Source organism: Tamandua tetradactyla, chromosome 4, assembly GCF_023851605.1.
Source record: "Tamandua tetradactyla isolate mTamTet1 chromosome 4, mTamTet1.pri, whole genome shotgun sequence".
In the NCBI taxonomy this organism is placed as follows: Eukaryota; Metazoa; Chordata; class Mammalia; order Pilosa; family Myrmecophagidae; genus Tamandua; species Tamandua tetradactyla.
Genome location: NC_135330.1, coordinates 108,844,855 through 108,871,029, shown reverse-complemented (window position 1 = coordinate 108,871,029; position 26,175 = coordinate 108,844,855). Strand labels below are relative to the sequence as shown.

The window sequence follows — 26,175 nt, the reverse complement described above, 5'->3', positions numbered from 1 at the left end:
TCAGAAGAGAGCACTCCTCAGACCAGAACTACTGTCAGCGTGCAAAATGTCACCCAGACTTCTGTATTCTTTTGCTTGTACTCTTCATTACAGATTTATTTGCTTCATTTGTAAAATGAAGTTGTGAATATATCCGATCCAAAACCTTGTTAAATAAAATTATCCTATTTTAAGGAAGGGGTAAGGGAACTATAACTCAAAACAGAATTTTATTATTAACTTATCATTTAGTAAACGTTTATTAAATACCCATTAGGTTCAAGATAGGCGACAGATACTTTGCCATCATGTTGAGTTAATGTCTAATCATACATGATCAGATCTTAAGAGGGAATTTTTTCTTATTCCTATTTCTAACATTATAAAGAGGTTCTTACCTCAAAAGCATTGTTTTCCCCTTTTTATCTCTCTCTTTTTTGCTGTCTGCCTCTTTTTTCATTTACTCTATAATCTAATACCAAACATTTTTTTCCAAATATTTAGATTCGAATTAATTTTAAGTATAAAAATTTCCATGTTCAGGTTGTTTGCAACATTTTGTGAGTTTATATATTTTAAATTTTCACTAATTCTTCAAGAATAAGACTTGGTTATTGTTTATAATGTTATAAATTGGTTTTTTTTGGGGGGGTGCATGGTCCAGGAATCAAACCCATGTCTCCCACATGCAAGGCGAGCATTCTACCACTGAACCACCTGCGCACCCTTAAGTTGTTTTTTAAAGCAGCTCAATTCTCATGTTTAAAGATTTCTCTAAAAACTAATTTATCCTTTTAGAAACTAACTTCCTAATATTTAAAACTATTTTGTAGGTGTCAAGAAATAAAACCAGAAGAAAGAAGTATGATTTTTGTGACAAAGTGCCCATGTGATGAATGTGTACCTTTAATTAAAGGCGCAGGCATAAAACAAATCTATGCAGGAGATGTAGATGTTGGAAAGAAGAAGGCAGACATCTCTTACATGAGGTTTGAGGAACTTGAGGGCGTTAGCAAGTTTACAGTAAGTAGATAAACATTTTTTCAAGATATACTTTCTATTATGTTATTAGATAGCCTGCTGCATGTTTTAACTTTGTTATTCCCACCTTTTCAAGAGTTTCAGCAAACTTTTATTGAGTTTATTTTAGGTACAAGAGTTACAAATACTCTGCTTAGGATCTCTGCATTATGAATATACATTTCTATTGAGAGAGTTGTGTATTGACCTCACGTATTTGAAACTCTGGACCCTTTTGGTGCCATCTGGTGGCTGATGAAAGAAAATCTCTAACTCAGCCTCTCTTTCCTTACCCTCCCTTCTGGCTTGGAGTGGTGGAAAGAGGTATAAATAGTTTCAGATTATTTACAAGACAGGGAGATACGCGCGCATACACGCATTCACATGCATTTGCTCATGAGATAAATCTGAAAACATTTATAAGGAATTTCATACTTGTTATTTCAAAAAAAGAACTGAGGTCGTTCATGGAAAACACTGAAATTTAACTCTTAATTGTCTTTCTATTTGGACTTTTTTTTTTCTTATTGGTTCTAACAATTTGTGGACTCATTTAGATTTTCTATGGACACAGTTACAATAATGGTAGACATTATATACTAGAATTTGTAGTGAGTTAAAAAGGTCTAAATTTCAGCTTTACATTTCTGCTTTACACATACATCTCTGTGAGTCCAGGGTGCCTGGAGCATATGGAGGCACCTAATAAATGTTAAACTGTATATATATTCTTTTTAAAGTGATTTTATTGAGATATACTCACATATCATATAATCATCCAAAGTATTGGTTCACAGTATCATCATATAGTTATGCATTCATCATCACAATCAATTTTTTAATATTTTCATTGCTCCAAAAAAATAAAAAATAAAAAAGAACACCCAGAACATCCCATACCCCTTATCTCTCCCTATTATTTATGTATTTTTTGTCTTTATTTTTTTATTCATCTGTCCATACACTAAATAAAGAAAGTGTCAGTCACAAGGTTTTTACAATCACACAGTCACACCATAAAAGCTATATAGTTATGCAATCATCTTCAGGAATCAGGGCAATTGGATTACAGTTCAACAGTTTCAGGTATTGCCTTCTAGCTATTCTAATAACACTAAAAATTAAAAAGGGATATCTATATAATGTATAAGAATAACCTCCAGCATGACCTCTTGACTCTATTTGAAATCTCTCAGCCACAGAGACTTTATTTTGTTTCATTTCTCATCCCCCTTTTAGTCAAGAAGTCTTTCTCAGTCCCATGATGCCAGGGTCAGGCTCATCCCGGGGAGTCATGTACCCTGTTGCCAGGGAGATTTACATTCCTGGGAATTATGTCCCACGTAGAGGGGAGGTCAGAGAGAGAGAGACCACATCTGGGCAACAAAAGAGTTCTCTGGGGGTGACTTAGTAGGCTTAGCTTCTGCTTTGCAGGAGTAAATTTCATAAGGGCAAGCCCCAAGATTAAGGGCTTGGCTTATTAAATTAGATTCCCTGATGCTTGCAAGAATATCAAGAATTTCCAAGGTGAAGAAGTTTAATATTTTCACCTTTTTTCCCCAGCCCCTCTAGGGGTCCTTGTAAATATTTTTTAATCTAATCTGCCCAGATTACTCTGGGATATATTGCGGTATCGTACCAACCCATACAAACCAATGACATCTCATTCCTTATTCAAGGTTCCATGTGATTATGGTGTTCAAAGAAGCTGAGTCTAATTATATATTGTGCTACCAAATATATAAATTTTGTACCAAATAAACATCTCTTCCTTTGGTCTCCCTCAGAAGATGAAGTTTTATTTTGTTTTTTTTTTTTTATTAATTAAAGAAAAAAAAGAAATTAACACAACATTTAGAAATCATTCCATTTGTTTTGTTTTTAATTATTTATTTTTATTGATATATATTCACATACCATGTAATCATCCAAAGTGTACTATCTATCAGTGGTTCACAATATCATCGTATAACTTTGCATTTATCATCATAATTGACTTTTTTCTCTTTTTTGTGATAAATAGCATATGCAACAAAGCAATAAATTTCAAAGCACATCATGACAATTAGTTGTAGAACAGATTTCAGAGTTTGATATGGCTGACAATTCCACAATTTTAGGTTTTCTACTTCTAGCTGCCCTAACATGCTGGAAACTAAAAGAAATACCAATATAATGATTCAGCAATCATACTCATTTGTTAGACCCTACCTTCTCTGTATAATTCCACCATCACCTTTGATCTTTCTCCCAGTCTTTAGGGGTATTTGGGCTATGCCCAGTCTTTTTCATGTTGGAAGGGATTATTGATAATATGGGATAGGGGAAGTGAACTAGTTGATGTTCTGGAGAGTCTGGCCCCTCTGCATTTCAGGACTTATCTGGTCCAGGGACCTATCTGGAGGTTGTAGGTTTCTGAAAAGTTACCTGAGTTATGGAACCTTTGTAGAATCTTATATAATGCCCTAGGTGCTCTATAGGATTGGCTGGAATGGTTTTGGTTGGGGTTTGGCAAGTTATGGTAGATAGCCATGTCTAACTAAAGCTTGTATGAGAGTGACCTCCAGAGTGGCCTCTTGACTCTATTAGAACTCTCTTAGCCACTGATATCTTGTTTGTTATACTTCTTTTTTCCCTTTTGGTCAGAATGGCATTGTTGATCCACAGTACCAGGGTAATGCTCATCCCTGGGAGTTATTTCCCAGACCACCAGGGAGAATTTCATCCCTGAATGTCATGTCCGACATAGGGGGTGGCCAATGATTTCACTTGCAGAGTTGGACTTGGAGAGAGAGAGAGGCCACATCTGAGCAACAAAAGAGGTTCTCTGGGGGTGACTCTTAGGCATATCTACAGGTAGTCTAAGCTTCTCTGCTACATGTATATAAGCTTCACAAAAGCAAGCCTCATGATCAAGGGCTTGGCCTATAGATTTGGATGTCCCTAATGTTTGGCATAGTATCCAGAGTTTTCCCAGTGGTAAAGTTTAACATTTCCATATTTTTTCCTCCAGTCCCTCAAGAGACTTTGCCAATACTTTTGATTATCCACTTAATATACTCTGGGATGTATCCACGCATTACATTAAACTATACAGATTAAAGGCTCATTCTTATTCTGGGCTCCCTGTGTTTGGATTGTTTAAATGATCTATCCAGGTTGAGTTAGATTATGTGCTACAAAAATTTAGGCTCTGGACAAAATAAACCTTTCTTCCTTTGGTCTCAAAGAGTAGAATGAGGTTCTAAAATATAGATAATGTCGTCCTTATGCCTGTATTTTGAATTACCTTAATCCTGATCTGATTGGTTTCATTCTTATCTCTAAATACCAGATTATACATATATAAAACAGCCCCTTAAAATCCAGAAATAACAATTACCACTCTGGACTAAATGTAACTGCTATAGGAGCTTACAATCTAAGCCTCTGTTTTCTTATAAGTATTTTATAAATGAGACCATACAATATTTGGTCTTTTGTTTTTGGCTTATTTTTCTTCACCAAATGTGTCCCACAGGTTCATTCTCAACGTTGCTTGCCTCACTTCTTTCCTTTTTGTAGCAGCACAATATTCGATCATATGTATATTTTACCATCATTCTCCAATCTGCTTTTCAGTCAGCGCATCCTTCAGCCACCTCCATTCATTGGGCATCCTGTATAGTGTCCAAAGTCAACAGTCCAATGACACTCAGTTTTGATAATTTCATTCTTCCCAAGAGAAAGATAACCAATAAACACACCCGCACCAAATAGAAAATCTAAACCTCCCCTTAACTCTTGTCCCTCCCAGAAGGTGAAGTTTTAAAATACGGTTAGTATCATCCTTTACCCTTTAGTCTGATTTACCTTAGTCCTACCCAAATCAGCTTCATCCTTATCTCTAACTGAAGGCTGTCTGATCACTTTTTCAGTGTTTGTAACAGTTGCTCTCTGGGGTACTGTAGCTGCATAACTGTCTCAGGAACACAAAAACTTGAAGTTCCAGGGAACAGCCTGTTTATACACAAACAGCTCAATATCTCAGAATTTAGTTATCACAGTTACAACTCCAGAATAGATGTGACTGTTGTAAGACGTACAATCTAGGAACCTTTATAACAGGTCTTCATCTGATAACCTGTGTTCTCAAATTCAGTTCTCAGAGTTTGTACATTATAGTTAGTTCATATCAGTGAAGCATTACAGTATTTGTATTTTTGTTTCTGGCTTATTTCAGTCAACATACTGTCCCCAAAGTTCATTCATCTAGTTGCGTGCTTCACAACTTTATTCCTTTTTGCAGCCGCTCAGTATTCCATTGGTGTATGCACCACAGTTGATCCTTCTGTTCGTCAATTTGAATGCTGCCACCATAAACACTAGTGTACAATGTCCATTTGTGTCCCTGCTTTCAATTCTTCCAAGTATATACCTAATAACATTGCAGGATCATATGGCAACCCTATACTTAGCCTCCTGTGGAACAACCACACTGCCCTCCAGAGGGGCTGTGCCATTCTATTTCCTTACCAACGGTGAATAGGTACATCTCTTCCCACATTTTCTCCGGCGCTTTTATCTTTCTGTTTATTATTGAAGCAGTTTTATTTCATATGTCATACAATCCATCCTAAATAAATGATCATTAGTTCCCATTACAATCACATAGTTATGCATTCACCACTACAGTCTATATGAGTACATTTCTATTTCTTCTGCAAAGAAGAGGGAAAAAAAGAGAAGAACAAAAAATAAAATAAAATAAAAAGGAGAAAACGCTACCACCACCAAGAATCCCATACTCCTCCCTTATATCCCCCTCTTATTGATATTTAGCTTTGGTATATTGTCTTTGTTACATTTAATGGAAATATATTACAATGTTACTGTTAACTGTAGACCCTAGTAAGCACTGATTGTATTTTTTTCATTTACCATTTCATTTTCAACACATTGCAATGGTGACGTTCATTTGTTCTCCCTCATGTAGAAAGTTTCTTATATTTGTATATGTAATCACCATCATTGTCCACTCATCATTGTCTAAGTTATACAGTCTTTATCTTCTATCTTTCCTTCTGTTGTCATACATACCTCTAGCCTTCCTTTTTCAACTGTAACCATGACCAGCTTTGTTCTGTGTACATACAATATTGTTCTTCCATCATATAGTATTGTGCTATCCATCTCTGGATCTTTATAATCAATTATCTTGAACATTCTGTACTCTTTCAGTATCAAATGTCCACCCTCTACCTCCTGATGACCTGTGCTCTCAACTTTAACTCTCAAAGTTCACTCATTAATGTTAGTTCATATTAACGAGACCATACAGTATTTGTCTTTCTGTTTGGGCTGATTTTACTGAGCATAATGTCCTCAAGCTCTGTCCACACTTGTTACATGCTTCATGACTTTATTCTGTCTTACAGCTGCATAATATCCCATTGTATGTATATACCACAGTTTGTTTATCCACTCATCCATTGATGGACATTTAGGCTGTTTCCATCTCTTGGCAGTTGTGAATAATGCTGCTTTAAATATTGGGGTGCAAATGTCCATTGGTGTACTTGTGTTCAGTTCCTCTGAATATATACATAGTAATGGGATTGCTGGATTCATATGACAGTTCTATACTTAGCTTCCTGAGGAACCATGAAACTGTCTTTCAGAGTGGTTGCACCAATCTACATTCCCACCAACAGTGAATAAGTGTACCTTTCTCAGCATCCTATACAGCACTGGTAGTTTTCTGTTTTTGTTTGTTTGTTTGATAATGGCCATTCTAGTAGGTGTGAGATGATTTGCATTCCCCTAATAGCCAGTGAATTTCATATGTTTTTGAGCCACTTGTATTTCCTCTTCAGAAAAATGTCTGTCCATGTTTTTTGCCCATTTTTTATTAGGTTGTCATCTTTTTTGTTGTTGAGTTGTAGGATCTCTTTATATATTATGGATATTAAACCTTATCTGAAGCATGGTTTCAAAATATTGTCTCCCATTATGTAGGCTGCCTTTTTACTTTCCTGACAAAGTCCTCTAATGCACCGAAGTGTTCAGTTTTTTTCAAAATCCCATTTATCTATTTCTTTAAGATATTCCCATACATTTTCTTCTAAAAGTTTTATGTTCTTAGCTCTAATGTTTAGGTCTTTGATCCATTTTGAGTTAATTTTTGTACAAGTGTGAGACAGCGGTCCTCTTTCATTCTTTTGGATATAGATATACAGTTCTCCAAGCACCATTTATTGAAGAGGCTTCTCTGTCCCAATTTGAATGCCTTATCAAAGATCAACTGTCCTAGATGAGAGGATCTATTTCTAAACACTCAATTTGATTCCATTAGTCAATATTTCTGTCTTTATGCCAATATCATGCTGTTTTAACTACTGTAGCTTCATAATTGCTTTAAAGTCAGGTAGTGTGAGACCTTGCACTTCATTCCTCTTTCTCAAGATATTTTTTAGCTACTTGGGGCACCCTGCCCTTACAAATGCATTTGGTTATTAGTTTTCTGTTTCTACAGAGTAAGTTGTTGGTATTTTAATTGGTATTGCATTGAATCTATAAATCAGTTTGGGTAAAATTAACATCTTAACTATATTTAGGTCTCCAATCCATGAATATGGTATATCCTTCCAGTTATTTAGGTCTTCTTTGATTTCTCTTATCGATTTCTTGTAGTTCTGTGTATAGGTCTTTTGCGGCCTTGGTTAAATTTATTCTATAAATGTTTAATATTTTAAATGTAAGAATAAAGTATCCAGCTTCTGCATCTGAATGTTTATACAAATAATTACCATTTTAATTTTTGTCATTTTTTTTGTTTTTTAATTTTTAATTGTTTCATATGAAGTTTATCACAGTTTAAAAGAGAAGGGCTTGTATGGCACGTAAAGAAATGAGACCTGAAGAAGATGCGTTTCTTTTGTAGAAAATCAAAAAGGCTTGATCCAATGAATCAAAGAGAAATCTCTAGTTCTGTAATTCCCTTTATAAACGTTAAGTGACCTACATCTCCAGGACTGTAAGTGATGTGTTATAGTAAATACTGAAATACCTTGCTGTTAGTAGCTGTTCGATTGTAAGGAGAATGTAATCTCAAAAGAACATAACATTGTACAAGAGAAGCTGAAGAGAGCAGGAAGACAGAGGAAAGCTTTTCAGGCAAAGAGGGTATCCAGAATTGCCTAGTTGGTCTGAGACCTACCAGGAGTCCCCTCATTCAGGTGCACATTCATGAGAAAAGACGTTTTCCTTAGAATAGATTCTTAGAAGTGGAACTTCTAGGTTAAAGGATGCTTTTAGAGTATTGATATGTATTTGGCTAAATTGCTTTCCATGAGGGTATACCAATTTTAATGCAACAATTTTTATTTCACTGTCTTCTGTTTCAACACTAAGGTTGTAGATTATTTTTCATCTTTTAAAACATTTAAATTTGATAGGTTAAAAATTGGTATGTTACTGCTCTTCTTTCTCTTTCTTTTTTTTTATGACTTAAAACATTTTTTGTTTTCCTTTTTTTTAAGCCATTTGTATTCCAGTACCCAATTGTATGCTGTTTGCTCATTTTAGTGTTTATTACAGATATGTAATAGTTTTATCTTTTTCATAATTGTTACAAAGATATTTTCTTGATTTTTGTTTTTGTTTTTTTTTACATGGGCAGGCACCGGTAATCGAACCCGGGTCCTTGGGCTTGGCAGGCAAGCATTCTTACCTGCTGAGCCACTGTGGCCTGCCCTTTTCTTGATTTTTTATTTGATATACAGAAATTTAATATTTTATGTGATTCAACCTATTGATCTTTTCCTTTTTAACATCTACCATTTTTATTATTTACCATTATACTTAGGTGCCTTCTTTTTTTGGAGGTGGTTTTCTTCCAATTTTTGGTTGAGTTTCATGTACCACATTTAACCTTTTAACTCAGTTTGAGGCTGGGTGGTGTGGGAGATTCCACACTATATAAGGCCTCCTCTTAACCTTGGAAATTCTGATGTACTTCACTTTGATGGTCATTTCATTATTGAAAAATGCTACTGATGATTATATGTTGTGACTGTGAATATTGTAGAGAGAGAAAACAAGATTGAAACAATCTGGAATTAATTTGATGTTTTAAGTGTGGTTTTAACTTAATTTAAAAAAATTAATAAATTTTCTCAGCTCTGTTTATTTAGTAATCCTTCCCTTCTCCCTTGAGATCTGTCGCTGGGTTATTTATTCTCTTCCATTGATTAATTGGTTCACTGAATTCATTTTATTGAATTTCTACTAAAATATCAAGCCATATTGCTAGGGAGATAGTGGTTTATAAGGTTGCTTATAAACCTTTGGCTATAAAAACTTTGGCTATCTTCGAGAGCACATCCTCACTCAATGCTTAGCCATTTTATAAGTTTTTGAATCCAGAGTCTCAGACTCAGCTCAATCAATGTAAATCCTACTAGAATACTACAAAAGTTTCTCAGACCTGTAAGCTAAACTAGATAGGTAGTATATATTTTTTGAAAAGGTAATGTTATGGAAACATACATTTCTAGAAATAAATTTCAAAGGAATCAAAGGCTAAAAAGATCAATGTAATTTTCCATTTTGTCCTTGATGACCTAAAAGGGTTCCGTGTTTTCTGCAGTAACTTTAAACTTTGTTTTTACTTTAAAGGTAATCTAAAAAAATATTTCTTATCTCTTATAGATTAGAAAATTACTTTCTTTAGAGATAACTAAAAAGTCAAAACACAATTTGCATAAGGCATTAATTTTTAAAGTCAGTGTTCTCAGATGCAATTCCATAGACATATTATTAGAGTTCAGGAGACTTGCTTGTTTTTGTTTTTTTGAGAATTGTTTTTAAAGGCAGTATGTATATTATTATTTAAGCTTGAGAAATACAGATGTAAAAGAAATAGCCTTGAAGTATCTGTTAATATGGCTTTTTTGATGCTCAAATTGTTTTTGTGTTCTAAAATTCAGGGTTGTTTGTGTGCCCAAATTAACAGATTTTAGTGGTTTAAAACATACTCTCTTGGAGAAGGTGTAATTTATAAATCCCCTTCTCCTTTCCTAGTGCTGACCCTGGCCATCCTGTTTCTATAGGCAACCAGCTGCTTCTCAATGTCCTCCCTTTCCAAGTCCTGTTTGTACATGGTAAAAAGCTTGACTTATAGCTCACCTCCCCTCAGGGCCCAAGATGGTAGCTAGTTCATCTGATGAACTAACTGAGGTTTATGGAAAAGGCTCCAAGATAATGAGCATTTCATTGTGTCTTTCTGGATATGGTGCCAGGGTTCTTTTGGATCAGTCATTAGACTCTAATGCAGGTAGTCAAGCAGGGCTATGCCATGAGCTATTAATTACACGTGTCTGCTGTTCCAGTCTTCTCTGTAATATCTGAGAATCTTTCGGCTTCCCTATCTATTTCCAAATGACGGAGATGGGATTATAATCAGAATATGTCATAGCATGAAATGATGTAAATAGTAGTAAATATTGTGTAATATATAATAACTATATTAAAAGAAAAGGGAACTTTGATTATATTTTCATTGTTTTATATCCAGGCCTTCTCTAGCTATTATAAAATTCTTTAGAACCTAGAGATATAATAAAATGTAGTAGAAATTCCACTGGACCTGGGCATTAGAAGACTTGGGTTCCAATTCTTTTGCTGACTTTAATTATGTGTAGCTTAGACAAGTGACCACCCTTCTCTGGCCTTCCACTTCCTTACCTAAAAAACAGATATGAAGGATCTTGAAAGCCCCTTCTTTTCAGAGTATTGATCCTGATGCCAGGAATCAAAGAATGCAGGATCACTGAGTGGCCTCAATAGGGCTTTGTTGGTATGGATGTGCTTTTCTTTTTAACGATGTTTTGATATTTTAAAAAGCGGGGTCTGAAGGCTGCACAGGTGGTTCAGTAGTAGAATGCTGACCTTCTATGCAAGAGACCCGTGTTCGATTCCCAGATCATGCACCCTCCAAAAAAAGCAGAGTCTGAAATCTACTTACTGAATCCTTTTTCAACATATAAAATATTTGTACCCTCTTACAGTGGCAACTGAATCCATCAGCAACTTATGATCTTAAACACAATGAACCTGAAAGAAGAGAGAGTAAGTATTTACAAGTCTCGTACTGATGTTGACTTTACTGCCAAGATGAAAGGACATGCAGTGCATTTTAGTGGTCAGGTGATGGGCGCTGCTGGGGTAATAGATGGGGTGTGTTCCTTTTGCAGGTTAGACTTTGCTATTCAATGTGTTCATAAATCTTTTTTCATCTGCTACATGCTAGGTACTGCGGAAAGTGTGGACTAATAAGTATTCTTATAGAATCTACAGTTTAATATAAATAATCTTGGACTAATTGAATTTATAAATTAATGACACGAAACAATAAACAATAAAGCTCTTCTATACCAAAATGAAAGCTTCTTGGCCAGCTGGAAAGTAGGAATCTGTAGAATTTGTACAAATAGATTTAGGGCCAAATTATGAGGATAAACAAATTCTTTCTAGCATAAAGCCATATTTGCCAGAATTGTTTAGAGAATAAAAAACATTCCAGTTATTTGAATACTCTAAAAGTAATTGCCGTTATCATAAATGAATTACCAGTCTTCAAAACCATTGTTTGGGGCAGTGCGACAGTGGCTCAGTGACAGAATTCAGATTCCCAATGCCTGCCTATCCAAAAAAAAAAACTATATTATTTGAATATTAACGCAGGTATTTTGAATGAAAGTAATCTTTGGGAGACCTGTAGGCATGTCATGTGTAGCATTAGTTACCAGTGTAACTGATGTTTTATCAGTTGCACAATTTTATTAAAAATTAGCTATATTATCTTTCTGACTGTTTGGATTCTAGGTAAATGGAAATTTAATATAAGTAGAGTTTACTTGATAATAATGATTCCATTATCTTGAACAGTTAGGTAACATAAGGTCTCTAGAAAAATAATTTCTATGTGAATATCTTGATTTTTCTATGTTCTGAATAACCTTTATTTTATTCAAATAGTTAATTTATTATTTACAATCTGGAAAAATACATTTGCATTGTATATTTATTTTTAAATCTTCATCAGAAAAAAAAAGAAAAGAAATATATGAATCTGATTAAAGAATGTGTACTCAATAACAGTGTTTGAGGGAGGTCAATTAATAATTCCCTGTTGTTAGGAAAAGGATATAAAAAGCATTGACTTCAAAAAACTATTAAAAAATTAATTTGTCTATGCCAAAGATGGTTACAAAAAGAGTTCTGCGACCATTACCACCATCTAAATTTAGAACATTTTCATCATCTGAAAAAAAGCCCCATATTGATTAGCAGTCATTCCCCATTTCCTCCTACCCATAGCAAAGGCAACCACTAATCTACTTTTTGTTTTACTGGATTTATCTGTTTGGGGAATTTCATAGAAATGGAATCATACAATATATGGTTCCTTTCCAATTTGGGATTCATTTGAGAAATAGACACATGAATCAAGCAGAAGAAAATTAAAATACCAGCTTTATTGCCAGACTGAGGCTTGGTATTTGACCGGATTACTCTCTACGATGTCTGTCCTTCTTTACCTCCTCTATCTGCACCACCCTCCCCTTCTAAAAAGTGCGTGTGTGTCTGTACCATTCAGCCTCATGGCAGAAAGCAACCTACAGAGAGGGAGAAAATAGTCACAAACCTTGCGTCATAATATATAATACTATATTTAATATATAAAGTCTTGTACAGGGTACTCAGGGGAGAGTCTGGCCAGCTCCAAGGGGACTTATGCTTCATGTCCTTTGCTTCCAATAGCAAGAACAAGAAGAGAAGGGAGGCAGGTAGTGTGACTGAGTGTACTTCCACTCAATTTAAGTGGAATACAAATAAATCATAAATGTTTTTATTTAAAGAATTGTTGGGCTTTGAAGAAAATGAAGGAAATATCCCTTCCCTATTCCTTTCCAACCTATATACATAGAGAAAGAAAAAAAAAAATAAGAGGAACCCTTCGTCGAAATCTGAATAGTGGCAATAAGCAAATACAAAAGCCAGAGTTACCTTGGGAACATATGTCCATATAAGCTCGGATCTTAAAGTCTGAAGGGGAGTGACAGCACCAAGATGGCAGAGTAAGAACTCTCTATAGTTCTGTCCCGCACAGAAGTTTCAAACACAGGTAAAATCATCTTTCCCAGAGCTCAAGAAAGCAGTTAAAGGGGGAGCACCAAATCAAGAAAAAGACAACTTAAGCAAGGCATGTAAGGACAAAAATTGCATATTACTTAGATGAACATAAATAACAAATTCACTGACATAGAAAGCAGATTAGAGGTTACCAGGGGATGGTGGAAAGAGGAGAGTTTGTTCAAAAAAATTTTTTTAATGAAATTTTAAAAAGAAAGGAAATGTCAGAAAATGAATATAGAGACAGCTAGACTTTCGTCAAAAGCTACTATCTATGGTTTCAAATCAGTGAATCAAGAAAATTAGTCTACTTTGATAATAATAATAATAATAGCTCGACCTCGGTAGTAGTCAGAGAAATGCAAATTAAGATCACATTGAAACCACATTTTACACCCATTGGATTTGTAAGTTAGAGTTTGCCAGTACCAACGGCTGGTGACAATGTGGAATATTAGAAAATTTTACTTATTGCTGGTTGGACTATAAATTTATATATCTACCTTGGAAAATAATTTGATATTATCTTGCAAAGTGAACAAGTCATGTATCCTATAACCCAGCAATTGTGCTTATTGAATGAGAGACAGAGGCAGATAATTCATAGTATAATTGTTTTTTAAAGCAAAATCCTTGAAATAATACAAATGTTTTTGCAGGAAATTGAATACAAATATTATAGTATATTCCCACAATGGGGATATATAGCAGTGACAATAAATAAGCTACAGTGACCTTAAACATGGATGAACCTTAGAGATATAATATTGAATGAGAAAAGCAAATTGCAGAAGGTGATATGCATTACAATACCATTTCTATTTCTATAGAAAGTTCAAGCAGAAGCCAAGTAATGTATTGTTTAGAATGTTTGATTAAAATCATTGTTCAGAAGCAATGGACAGTGGTTACCCCTGAGGGGGTTGAGATAAGGTGGCATCAGAAGGGAGGACCCAGGAATCAGTGATGTTTAGTTTTTAGGTATGGTAGTAGGTTCTCAAGTGGTTGTTTTATTATTAGGATTTAGACCAATCTAAATATAATATTATACATTATATTCTTCTTTTATGTTTCACATTTTACATAATAAGACTTTTAAGAGAGGAGAGGTGACTTTCTAGCTCTGCCTGTGGAAGGCAGGCTTAGGCGTCCTAGTAACCAGGACATTAGAGCAGAGCAGAACTCACATGCTGGGAGGGGGAGCAGATCCCCCAAAAGATGGGAGTCGAAGGGCAGAGAAAACTTGGGGAAGTGATGGGTATGATCATTATCTTGGCTGGTGGTGGCTTCGTGGATATATATGTATGTCAGAACTCGTCAAATTATATACTTTCAACACATACAGTTAACTGTACATCAGTTATATCCCAATAAAGCTTTTCAGAACAAGAGACAGGAAGAGGTTGAAACCAATTTTATGATGTGTTCATTTGCCATACACTGCTGAGTGGATCCAGTTTTTAAAAGGTCAGGTACTGTAGGACCCAAGAGTGAATTATCTAGAACCTGTTATTCAACTGCTGAGGGTTTGAAGAGAAAATAAATATACCTCTAACTTGAGCAATATTTTGATCTTAAAATTAATATTGCTGAAATAAATACCCAAAATTAAAGTGACATTTCCTGGTATTTCCTCTTGCACCCTAGATGGTGTGTTGAACCCCAAACCTCTGGAGGAACAGCACCAGAACAAGAAGCTGTGTCTTGGAAACCACTAAGAAGTCCCGATTAAATTGGAGTGAAGGCTTCAACAATTTTTATTGCACTTTCAAAATTTATTGCACTCAGAAAATAAGGATGGATTTTGTGAATAATTGAAAAGATTTTTAAGGAATTAATTTATTGCTAGGATATAAATGATGTTAATGAGAATATTTTAGATTTATTTGTGTGTTTTCCAGAATGTCATAGTGTGTTCTTTTATTACACTAAATGGGATATCCATAATTTAATGAGACTAATTTAATCACCCAACAGGATGATTAATTTCTATTTATCTTGACTTTATATTATCTAATTTGAAATGGGCTGGTCATTGAAGGTTACGTCTCAGCAAGGAATGATGCACGTTTTTAGAAATATTGACTTCCTTGGGTTACGAGGGTGCCAATTAACTGCTCCAGAGAAATAAATAACAACCTTGCCATCTTTTAAAGGTCAGTGTATGGATAACCAAAAGCCACATTTATACTCACAGCTTTTTGATAATCAGAATGTACTCAATTAGTTTTATAAAAATAAAATCGGTAGACCTGATCTCCATTTTAAAAGTATATTTCTGAAAGATTATGAATGTTTCTTAAATCTTTCAATATGCAGAAATCACAGTGATTTGTTGGGCTTTAGATTACTGATTTTGGATAGCAATAGAGACTATTATTCTGAAACAGTACTGCTATTTGATGTCACTGACTCTTGAATCCATTAAAAAATGAACCTCAAATATGAGTGTAATTTTAACAGAGAAGAAATATTTTAGTCTGGAATATTGAAACTATCCTTTTTAGGAAATCATTTACAAATGCTAGTTTTCCCTCAGTGTAACACTCCTGGAGTGTTTGAACACTTTGACCTTAAAAAGGATGGCCTTTTAAATAAACATTACAAACTTCAAAAATACTGGAAGTCTTGTAGGTAAACATTGTAGTCGGTTCAGTTACATTCCTGATTGCTCTTTGTGATGCCTCTCATTTTTATTTGCTGAGAAACTCTCAGAAAATTTGTCCTGAGTTGAATGTGCAAGCTTTGTTCTTTCCTAGGAAGTTTCAATGGCCCATAGACCACTGGCTTAGGGTATGGCATCATGAGAAGTGACATCCCTGGCTGTGTGGAGATAATCGGCTTTTCCTTTGGCCTCAACCTTTCTGTGGTCTCCCATGGCCTCTTGGGGCCTCCCAACGAGTTTCTCAGAATTGCACATAGGATACCCCCAGGATTAAATGCACATGTTGGCTTAATGTTCCCTGCTTGTCCACAGTTTGCTTAGGTCCATTGGAAGTTCAGAGTCCTCATACAAAGAGTTGAGAACTACCGTCAGTGTGTTAACAGAAGATGTAGGTCATGGAACGGGGGTGGGGTGGGGAGGAGTTCCCTGATACTTAACTAATGCCAATTGGGGAAACACTACTTAAGTGACTCTTTAATATTTATTGATATAAAAATACTGAGATTGTTTATTCCCAGATTGCTTTAATGTGTTGTACATGCTTACGTTCTTGGATTTATTGCTTTTTTGCTCATATGTTGACTGCACCAACTATTTCACAAATCAATCAGCAAACATTTTATAATTCTTTCTGATATGCTGCCAGGTTTATTGATTTATATGTTAGATGTCAGGGGATATAAGAAGAGTAAACATACAAATGGGAAAAGCTGTAATTAAGAAGTGAAAAATTGTTATTTCCATAATCTTATTAAAATGGTCATGATAATTTTTTTCTTCTGTACTGTTGACCAGATTTCAACAAACAATTATTGATGATTTTATTTTGTCGCACCAGAAAATAAGCTCTATGGGGGCAAGGATGTCCTTATATGCATATATTTTTAACTCCTGACTCCCAAGTTCTGGAATAATGCCTGGCATGTGACAGGCCGTCAATAAATATTTGTTGATTGATTGATTGAATGACTGCTAGACCCTGGGAATGCAAAGATGTGTAAGAAATGCTCCCTCATTTCCAGAAGCTCAGTTTATGGAAGGTAAAATCATGGAATCGAGTAATTAAGAGAAATTCTGAGTGGGGTCCCTGGATAGGATCAGCTGGGGACTTGTTAGAAATGTATATTCTTAGGGTCCACCCCATACTCATGGAATCAGAAGCTCTGGCATTGAGATCGAGCAATCACAAACCCTATTTTTGCATGAATAGTTTTTTTTTGAGTATCTGCCACAACAGTCTGCTTTTGACATATTTAAGAGCAAGTGGCATTAAATACCATTAAAAGAAAATTCGTGGTATTGCCAGAATCACCTCCAGGTGATTCTGATGATTTCCCGAGAGGGAATCATGCTGTGGGTGTAACTACGGGAATGGAGGTGGCCAGAAGAGGACACATAAAGGCTGTCAAGTCATGAAGAGGTGGCCATGCCCGAGGTGGGTGCTGAAGTAGGTACTATGCTTTGCCGGGTGAACTGTAGGGGAAGATGAACTTCTAAGAGAAAGTAATGGGGATAAGTAGCCACATCAGGAAATGGGAAATGGATGTGACTGGGGACCCTAGAGCCCACCCAAATTTAGAGAAGCTGTGTGTAGCAATATCGAATAAGCTCTAACAGTGCAAGAAACTTCATCGCTTAGTCCAAGAGGTCAGAATTTAAAAATGAACAAAAAATTGAGTGCCTTCCTTAATTTACGATTAGGAGTATAATAGTAAATTCACATTTTGTAAATAGTCCTATGATTCATTTACTTAAGTGACAATGGCATAAGCAGACATGAAGTGGGATTAGTATTAGGCTGGTCTACTCCGTATCAGTAGTGGACAGTACCCATAGGTGTATGCATACGGTTTCATTGTGTGGCATTTTTTTCTATGCCTTTACATCCTCACTAAATAATGGGATTTGAAAACGTACCATTCACTTGCAAGTCTTCCTCATTTTTGCATGAATAACTTTTTTTTGAGGATCTGCCACAACAGTCTGCTTTTGACATATTTAAGAGCAAGTGGCATTAAATACCATTAAAAGAAAATTCGTGGTATTGCCAATAGCAACCTCTTGGCATTTAGCTGAAGCTTTTTTTTTTTTAGGATTAAGCATCAATTTATACCTTCATATTCTGTGCAACATTTCTGAAATCTTTTTGCTGTCATTTTAATTACAAAGTATAAGTTTTAACAATACACATGTACCTATTATGCAGAACCTATTATTGTTCATTAATGTGAAATCTTAATAATATGTAATTTAGTTCTCTTGAGAACTGGGTTAGCATTTTATTTTGCATCTTTTTGATGTTTGCTTTCAAGGGTGTATTCTGGATTTCTGAAAGAATATCCTTTTGAGGACTGCAAGGTTTTTAAGTCCAACCATGAGTCACTCAGAGCTGTCACCAAGAGATCTGTAACTGCCTCCATCTAAGTGACGCTCTCTAGCCAGTCTATTTCATTTACTTTATTACCTTTAGCTTGTCAAATTTTACAATTCTCTTTAACCTATAATGATTATCATCATAGGAAAAGAGAACCGGCTGCTGTTATATGGGGCACCCATGGCTGGGCCAGAGTTTTTGAGGTTTCCTAGCTTCTTTGTAGCTGAACATGCCTCTTCCCAGTTGCACTGTGGTCTGTTATGCAACATAGGTCAGGACTTGTTCTCCCCCGGGTGATGGAGGACGGCCGAAGCTACTCTCAGGAGCCCGTCTGAGCTATGGCTTTGCCCAACTTCATAACTTACTGCCCATGGATAATAGTAGTAATTACCATATAATAATAGTAATTATTACTATTACATGTAGATTCTGAGTACCTACATGCCAAACACTGTGCAAGACTGAGATTGAAATGGAAATGGTGTAATTATCTTTGGACCATTTTCTTTTTTTGGGGGGGGGTGCATGGTTCTGGAATTGAACCCGGGTTTTCCGCATGGAAGGCGAGCATCTTACCACTGACCCACCTGTATACCTTGGACAATATTTTTTAAAAGCAGTTTTATTCACATACCATATAATCCGTCCAACCTGTACAATTAGTGGCTCTCAGCTTAATCACACAATTGTGTTTTCATCACCGCAGTCAATTTTAGGACATTTTTATTGTTCCAAATACAAAAACCCCACACCCCTATCATCTCCTATAGACACATCATTGGTGAGGTACTTTTGTCATAACTGACAGAAGAATATTATATTACTGTTAACTATAGTCTGTGGTTTTCATTAGGTGTATTTTTCCACGTACCACCCTATTATTAACACCTTGTAATAGTGACATACAGTTGTAGTTCAAGGAAGAACATTCTTGTATCTGTACTATTAACTACCTTCATCATCCACAAGAGGGTGCACTATGTTATACAGACCATGTTTTATCCTCCGGCTCTCCTTTTAGTGACATCCATGACTTCCCCTTCCAACCACAATCACACACATGATTCAGCATTGTTAGATGCACTCAAAATAATGTTCTACCATCACTTCAATCCATTTCCAAACATTTACAGTCAACCTTATCAAAACTGCACAAATTAAATATCAGCTCCCCATTCTCCACCCTCATTCTAGTTTCTGGTAACCTGTATTCTAGATATCAATGCTGTGAGTTTGCTCATTATAATTAGTTCATCTTAGCGAGATAATATGATATTTATCTTTTTGTGTTTGGCTTATTTCACTCAACATGCTGTCCTCAAGGTTCATCCATGTTTGTTGCATGCTTCAGGACTTCACTCCTTCTTACAGCTGAATTAATATTCCATTGTGTGTATAGCACATTTTATCCATTCATCAGTTGATGGACACTTGGATTGTTTCCACCTTTTGGCAATTGTGAATAATGCCAGTATGAACATCGGTGTGTGAATGTCTGTTTGAGTCCCTGCTTTCAGATCTTCTGGGTATTTACCTAGCAGTGGGATTGCTGGATCATATGGCAGTTCTATACTTAGCTTCCTAAAGAACTGCCAAACTGTCTTCCACAGTAGTTGTACCATTTTACATTCCCATCAGGAGTAAATAAGTGTATCTTTTCCAACACTTGTAGTTTTCTGTTTGTCTAGTAGTGGTCATTCTAGTAGATGTGAAATAATATCTCATTGTAGTTTTGATTTGCATTTCCCTAATAGCTACTAATGTTGATCATCTTTTCATGTACTTTTTAGACATAGGAAAACAAACATTTGCTCATTTTTAATTGGGTTGTTTGTCTTTTTACTGTTGAGTTGTAGGATTTCCTTATATGTTCTGGATATTAAGCCTTTATCAGATATGTAGTTTCCAAATATTTTCTCCCATTAAGCCAGCTGCCTTTTCACCTTTTTTTTACAAAGTCCATTGAAACATAGAGTCTTAAGTTTTGAGGAGTTCCCATTTATCTATTTTTTAAAATTTCATTGCTTGTGCTTTGGGTATAAAGTCTAAGAAACCACCATCTGACACAAGACCTTGAAGAGGCTTCCTATATTTTCTTCTAGGAGTTTTATGATCCTGGCTCTTATATTTAGGTCATCGATCCATTTTCAGTTAATTTTTGTATGTGTGTAATATGGGGCCCTTTTTCATTCTTGTGGATATGGATGTCCAGTTCTCCCTGTTGAAGAGATTGTTTTGTCCTGGTTGAGTAGACTTGGCAGCCTTGTCAAAAATCAGTTAACTGTAGATGTGAGATGTGTTCCATTGGTCAATATGTTATCTTTATGCCAATACCATGCTGTTTTGACAACTGTAGCTTTGTAATACTCTTTAAAGCCAGGAAATAAGAGTCCTCTGAATTCATTCTTCCTTCTCAAGATGTTTTTGGCTAACTGGGGCCCCTTACCCTTCCAAATAAATTTGATAATTGACTTTGCAATTTCTGCAAAGTAGGCTGCTGGAATTTTGAATGGGATTGCTTTGAATCTATAAATCAATTTGGGTAGAATTGACATCTTAATAATATTTAGTCTTCCAATCCACATAATACAATGTCCTTACATTTATTTAGATCTTCTTTGATTCTTTTAGCAATGTTTTGGAGTTCTGAATACAGATTCTTTACATTCCTTTGTTAAGTTTATTCCTAGATATGTGTTGTTGGGGAAATGCAAATCAAAACCACAATGAGATATCATTTCACATCTATTAGAATGGCCACTATTAAAGAAACAGAAAACTACAAGTGTTGGAGAAGATATGGAGAAATAGGAACACTTATTCACTGCTGATGGGAATGTAAAATGGTACAGCCAATGTGGAAGAGAATTTGACAGTTCCTCAGGAAGCTAAGAATAAAATTGCCGGTCTTATCCCCTTCTATTTGTTTATGTGATGTATTATATTAATTGATTTTTTTGTGTTGAACCACCCTTGCATACATGGGATAAAATCTGCTTCATCACGGTATATAATTCTTTTGGATTGTGCTTTTTGGATGGTGCTTTTGGATTCAATTTGCAATATTTTCTTCAGGGTATTTACATCTATATTCATTAGAGAGATTGATGTGTAATTTTCTTTCTCTTTTTTTTTTTTTGGTAGTATCTTTATCTGACTTTGGTATTAGGTTGAAGTGGGCTTCATAGAATGAGTTAGGTATGTTCCCTCCTCTTTGGTTTTGGAAGAATTTGAGCAGGATTGTTGTTCTTCTTGGAATGCTTGGTAGAATTCAACTGTGAAGTCCTCTGGTCCTGGACTTTTCTTCGTTGGGAGGTTTTTAATGACTGACTCTATCAGCCTATCATTAGCAGCACACCCATCCAGCCCTGCAAACTGTCATTGGCTTATTGAGGTCTTCTGCTTCTTCTAGATTCAGTGTAGGTGCTTGTGTGTTTCTAGGAATTTATCCATTTCATCCAAATTGTCTAATTTGTTGGCATACAGTTGTTCTTAGTATCCTATTATGATCTTTTTATTTCTATGGGGTCAGTAATAAGGTTCCCCTTCTCATTTCTGATTTTATCTATTTTCATCTTTTTTTTTCATGTTATACTATTTTTAAAAATTTATTAATTAAAAAACAAGAAACAAAATAAAACAACATACATAATCAGGAATTCACAATATCATCACCTAGTTGCATATTCATTTCTTAGAACATTTGCATTAATTCAGAAAAAGAAACAAAAAGACAATAGAAAAAGAAATAAAACGAACACAGGAAAGAAAAAAAATAGATTATACCTATCATACCCCTTACCCCTTGCCTTCATTGATCACTAGCATTTCAAACTAAATTTATTTTAACATTTGTTCCCCCTATTATTTATTTTTATTCCATATGTTCTACTCGTCTGTTGACAAGGTAGATAAAAGGAGCATCAGACACAAGGTTTTCACAATCACACAGTCACATTGTTACAGCTGTATCATTATTCAATCTTCCTCAAGAAACATGGCTACTGGAACACAGCTCTACATTTTCAGGCAGTTCCCTCCAGCCTCTCCATTACATCTTGAATAACAAGATGATATCTACTTAATGCATAAGAATAACCTCCAGGATAACCTCTCGACTCTGTTTGGAATCTCTCAGCTATTGACACTTTGTCTCATTTCCCTCTTCCCCCTTTTGGTGGAGAAGGTTTTCTCAACCCCTTCGTGCTAAATCTCAGCTCATTCTAGGGTTTTTCTCAATCCCTTGATGCTGAGTCTCCACTCATTCCAAGATCTCTGTCCCACGTTGCCAGGAAGGTCCACACCCCTGGGAGTCATGTCCCATGTAGAGAGGGGTAGGGTGGTAAGACTGCTCGTTGTGTTGGCTGGAGAGAGGGGCCACATCTGAGCAACAAAAGAGGCTTTCTTGGGGGTGACTCTTAGACCTGAATTTTTTTTTTATTGTTAAATTACTTGTTTCTTTTTTTTTTATTAATTAATGGAAAAAAACAAATTAACCCAACATTTAGAAATCATACCATTCTACATATGCAATCACTAATTCTTAACATCATCACATAGATGCATGATCATCGTTTCTTAGTACTTTTGCATCGGTTTAGAAGAACTAGCAACACAACAGAAAAAGATATAGAATGTTAATATAGAGGAAAAAAATTAAAAGTAATAATAATAGTAAAAAAAAACGAAAAAAAAACCTATAGCTCAGATGCAGCTTCATTCAGTGTTTTAACATGATTACTTTACAATTAGGTATTATTGTGCTGTCCATTTTTGAGTTTTTGTATCTAGTCCTGTTGCACAGTCTGTATCCCTTCAGCTCTAATTACCCATTATCTTACCCTGTTTCTAACTCCTGCTGGGCTCCATTACCAAAGACATATTCTAAGTTTATTCTCGAATGTCCGTTCACATCAGTGGGACCATACAGTATTTGTCCTTTAGTTTTTGGCTAGACTCACTCAGCATAATGTTCTCTAGGTCCATCCATGTTATTACATGCTTCATAAGTTTATCCTGTCTTAAAGCTGAATAATATTCCATCGTATGTATATACCACAGTTTGTTTAGCCACTCTTCTGTTGATGGACGTTTTGGCTGTTTCCATCTCTTTGCAATTGTAAATAATGCTGCTATAAGCATTGGTGTGCAAATGTCCGTTTGTGTCTTTGCCCTTAAGTCCTTTGAGTAGATACCCAGCAATGGTATTGCTGGGTAGTATGGCACTTCTATATTCAGCTTTTTGAGGAACTGCCAAACTGCCTTCCACAGTGGTTGCACCATTTGACATTCCCACCAACAGTGGATAAGTGTGCCTCTTTCTCTGCCTCCTCTCCAGCACTTGTCATTTTCTGTTTTGTTGATAATGGCCATTCTGGTGGGTGTGAGATGATATCTCATTGTGGTTTTGATTTGCATTTCTCTAATGGCCAGGGACATTGAGCATCTCTTCATGTGCCTTTTGGCCATTTGTATTTCCTCTTCTGAGAGGTGTCTGTTCAAGTCTTTTTCCCATTTTGTAATTGGGTTGGCTGTCTTTTTGTTGTTCTTCAGTTGAACAATCTCTTTATAAATTCTGGATACTAGACCTTTATCTGATATGTCATTTCCAAATATTGTCTCCCATTGTGTAGGCTGTCTTTCTACTTTCTTGATGAAATTCTTTGATGCACAACAAGTTTAATTTTGAGGAGCTCCCATTTATTTATTTCCTTCTTCAGTGCTCTTGCTTTAGGTTTAAGGTCCATAAAACCGCCTCCAATTGTAAGTTTCATAAGATATCTCCCTACATTTTCCTCTGTTTTATGGTCTTAGACCTAATGCTTAGATCTTTGATCCATTTTGAGTTAACTTTTGTATAGGGTGTGAGATATGGGTCTTCTTTCATTCTTTTGCATATGGATATCCAGTTCTCTAGGCACCATTTATTGAAGAGACTGTTCTGTCCCAGGTGAGTTGGCTTGACTGCCTTATCAAAGATCAAATGTCCATAGATGAGAGGGTCTATATCTGAGCACTCTATTCGATTCCATTGGTCGATATATCTATCTTTATGCCAATACCATGCTGTTTTGACCACTGTGGCTTCATAATATGCCTTAAAGTCCGGCAGCGCGAGACCTCCAGCTTCGTTTTTTTTTCCCTCAAGATGTTTTTAGCAATTCGGGGCACCCTGCCCTTCCAGATAAATTTGCTTATTGGTTTTTCTATTTCTGAAAAATAAGTTGTTGGGATTTTGATTGGTATTGCATTGAATCTGTAAATCAATTTAGGTAGGATTGACATCTTAACTATATTTAGTCCTCCAAATCCATGAACACGGTATGCCCTTCCATCTATTTAGATCTTCTGTGATTTCTTTTAACAGTTTTTTGTAGTTTTCTTTATATAGGTTTTTTGTCTCTTTAGTTAAATTTATTCCTAGGTATTTTATTCTTTTTGTTGCAATTGTAAATGGGATTCGTTTCTTGATTTCCCCCTCAGCTTGTTCATTACTAGTGTATAGAAAAGCTACAGATTTTTGAATGTTGATCTTGTAGCCTGCTATTTTGCTGTACTCATTTATTAGCTCTAGTAGTTTTGTTGTGGATTTTTCTGGGTTTTCGACGTATAGTATCATATCGTCTGCAAACAGTGATAGTTTTACTTCTTCCTTTCCAATTTTGATGCCTTGTATTTCTTTTTATTGTCTAATTGCTTTGGCTAGAACTTCCACCACAATGTTGAATAATAGTGGTGATAGTTAGCTGTTCTTTCTCCAGTTCTTCCAAGTGGACAGTTAATTCCTGCATTTTTGCCTTTTCTTCATTTCTGATATAGGCATTTAGGGCAATAAATTTCCCTCTTAGCACTGCCTTTGCTGCGTCCCATAAGTTTTGATATGTTGTGTTTTCATTTTCATTCGCCTCTAGGTATTTACTAATTTCTCTTGCAATTTCTTCTTTGACCCACTTGTTGTTTAAGACTGTGTTGTTGAGCCTCCACATATTTGTGAATTTTCTGGCACTCCGCCTATTATTGATTTCCAACTTCATTCCTTTGTGATCCGAGAAAGTGTTGTGTATGATTTCAATCTTTTTAAATTTGTAAAGACTTGCTTTGTGACCCAGCATATGGTCTATCTTTGAGAATAATCCATGAGCACTTGAGAAGAAGGTGTATCCTGCTGTTGTGGGATGTAATGTCCTATAAATGTCTGTTAAGTCTAGCTCATTTATAGTAATATTCAGATTCTCTATTTCTTTATTGATCCTCTGTCTAGATGTTCTGTCCATTGATGAGAGTGGTGAATTGAAGTCTGCAACTATTATGGTATATGTGTCTATTTCCCTTTTCAGTGTTTGCAGTGTATTCCTCACGTATTTTGGGGCATTCTGGTTCGGTGCATAAATATTTATGATTGTTATGTCTTCTTGTTTAATTGTTTCTTTTATTAGTATATAGTGTCCTTCTTTGTCTCTTTTAACTGTTTTACATTTGAAGTCTAATTTGTTGGATATTAGTATAGCTACTCCTGCTCTTTTCTGGTTGTTATTTGCATGAAATATCTTTTCCCAACCTTTCACTTTCAACCTATGTTTATCTTTGGGTCTAAGATGTGTTTCCTGTAGACAGCATATAGAAGGATCCTGTTTTTTAATCCATTCTGCCAGTCTATGTCTTTTGATTGGGGAATTCAGTCCATTAACATTTAGTGTTATTACTGTTTGGATAGTATTTTCCTCTACCATCTTGCCTTTTGTATTATATATATCATATCTGACTTTCCTTCTTTCTACACTCTTCTCCGTGTCTCTCTCTTCTGTCTTTTTGTATCTGACTCTAGTGCTCCCTTTAGTATTTCTTGCAGAGCTGGTCTCTTGGTCACAAATTCTCTCGGTGACTTTTTGTCAAAAGTCAAAAAGACAAAAAGTCACCGAGAGAATTTGTGACCAAGAGACCAGCTCTGCAAGAAATACTA

At 35.5% G+C, this 26,175-nt stretch overlaps 1 protein-coding gene across 5 annotated transcripts in view; it reads left to right on the top strand.

Annotated features, from left to right (window-relative positions):
• The window catches only part of CDADC1 (cytidine and dCMP deaminase domain containing 1), an 86,089-nt gene that overhangs the window by 32,445 nt on the left and 27,469 nt on the right, over positions 1 to 26,175 (top strand). For 3 of the 5 annotated variants that reach the window (XM_077158207.1, XM_077158204.1, XM_077158208.1), the window contains one exon: positions 813 to 1,002. In XM_077158207.1, the coding sequence (XP_077014322.1) occupies positions 813 to 1,002 (190 nt within the window). Of the gene's footprint in view, positions 1 to 812; positions 1,003 to 11,048; positions 11,110 to 13,153; positions 13,407 to 14,823; positions 15,051 to 26,175 lie in introns of those variants that run through there. The other 2 variants (XM_077158205.1, XM_077158206.1) reach the window with 2 other exon arrangements.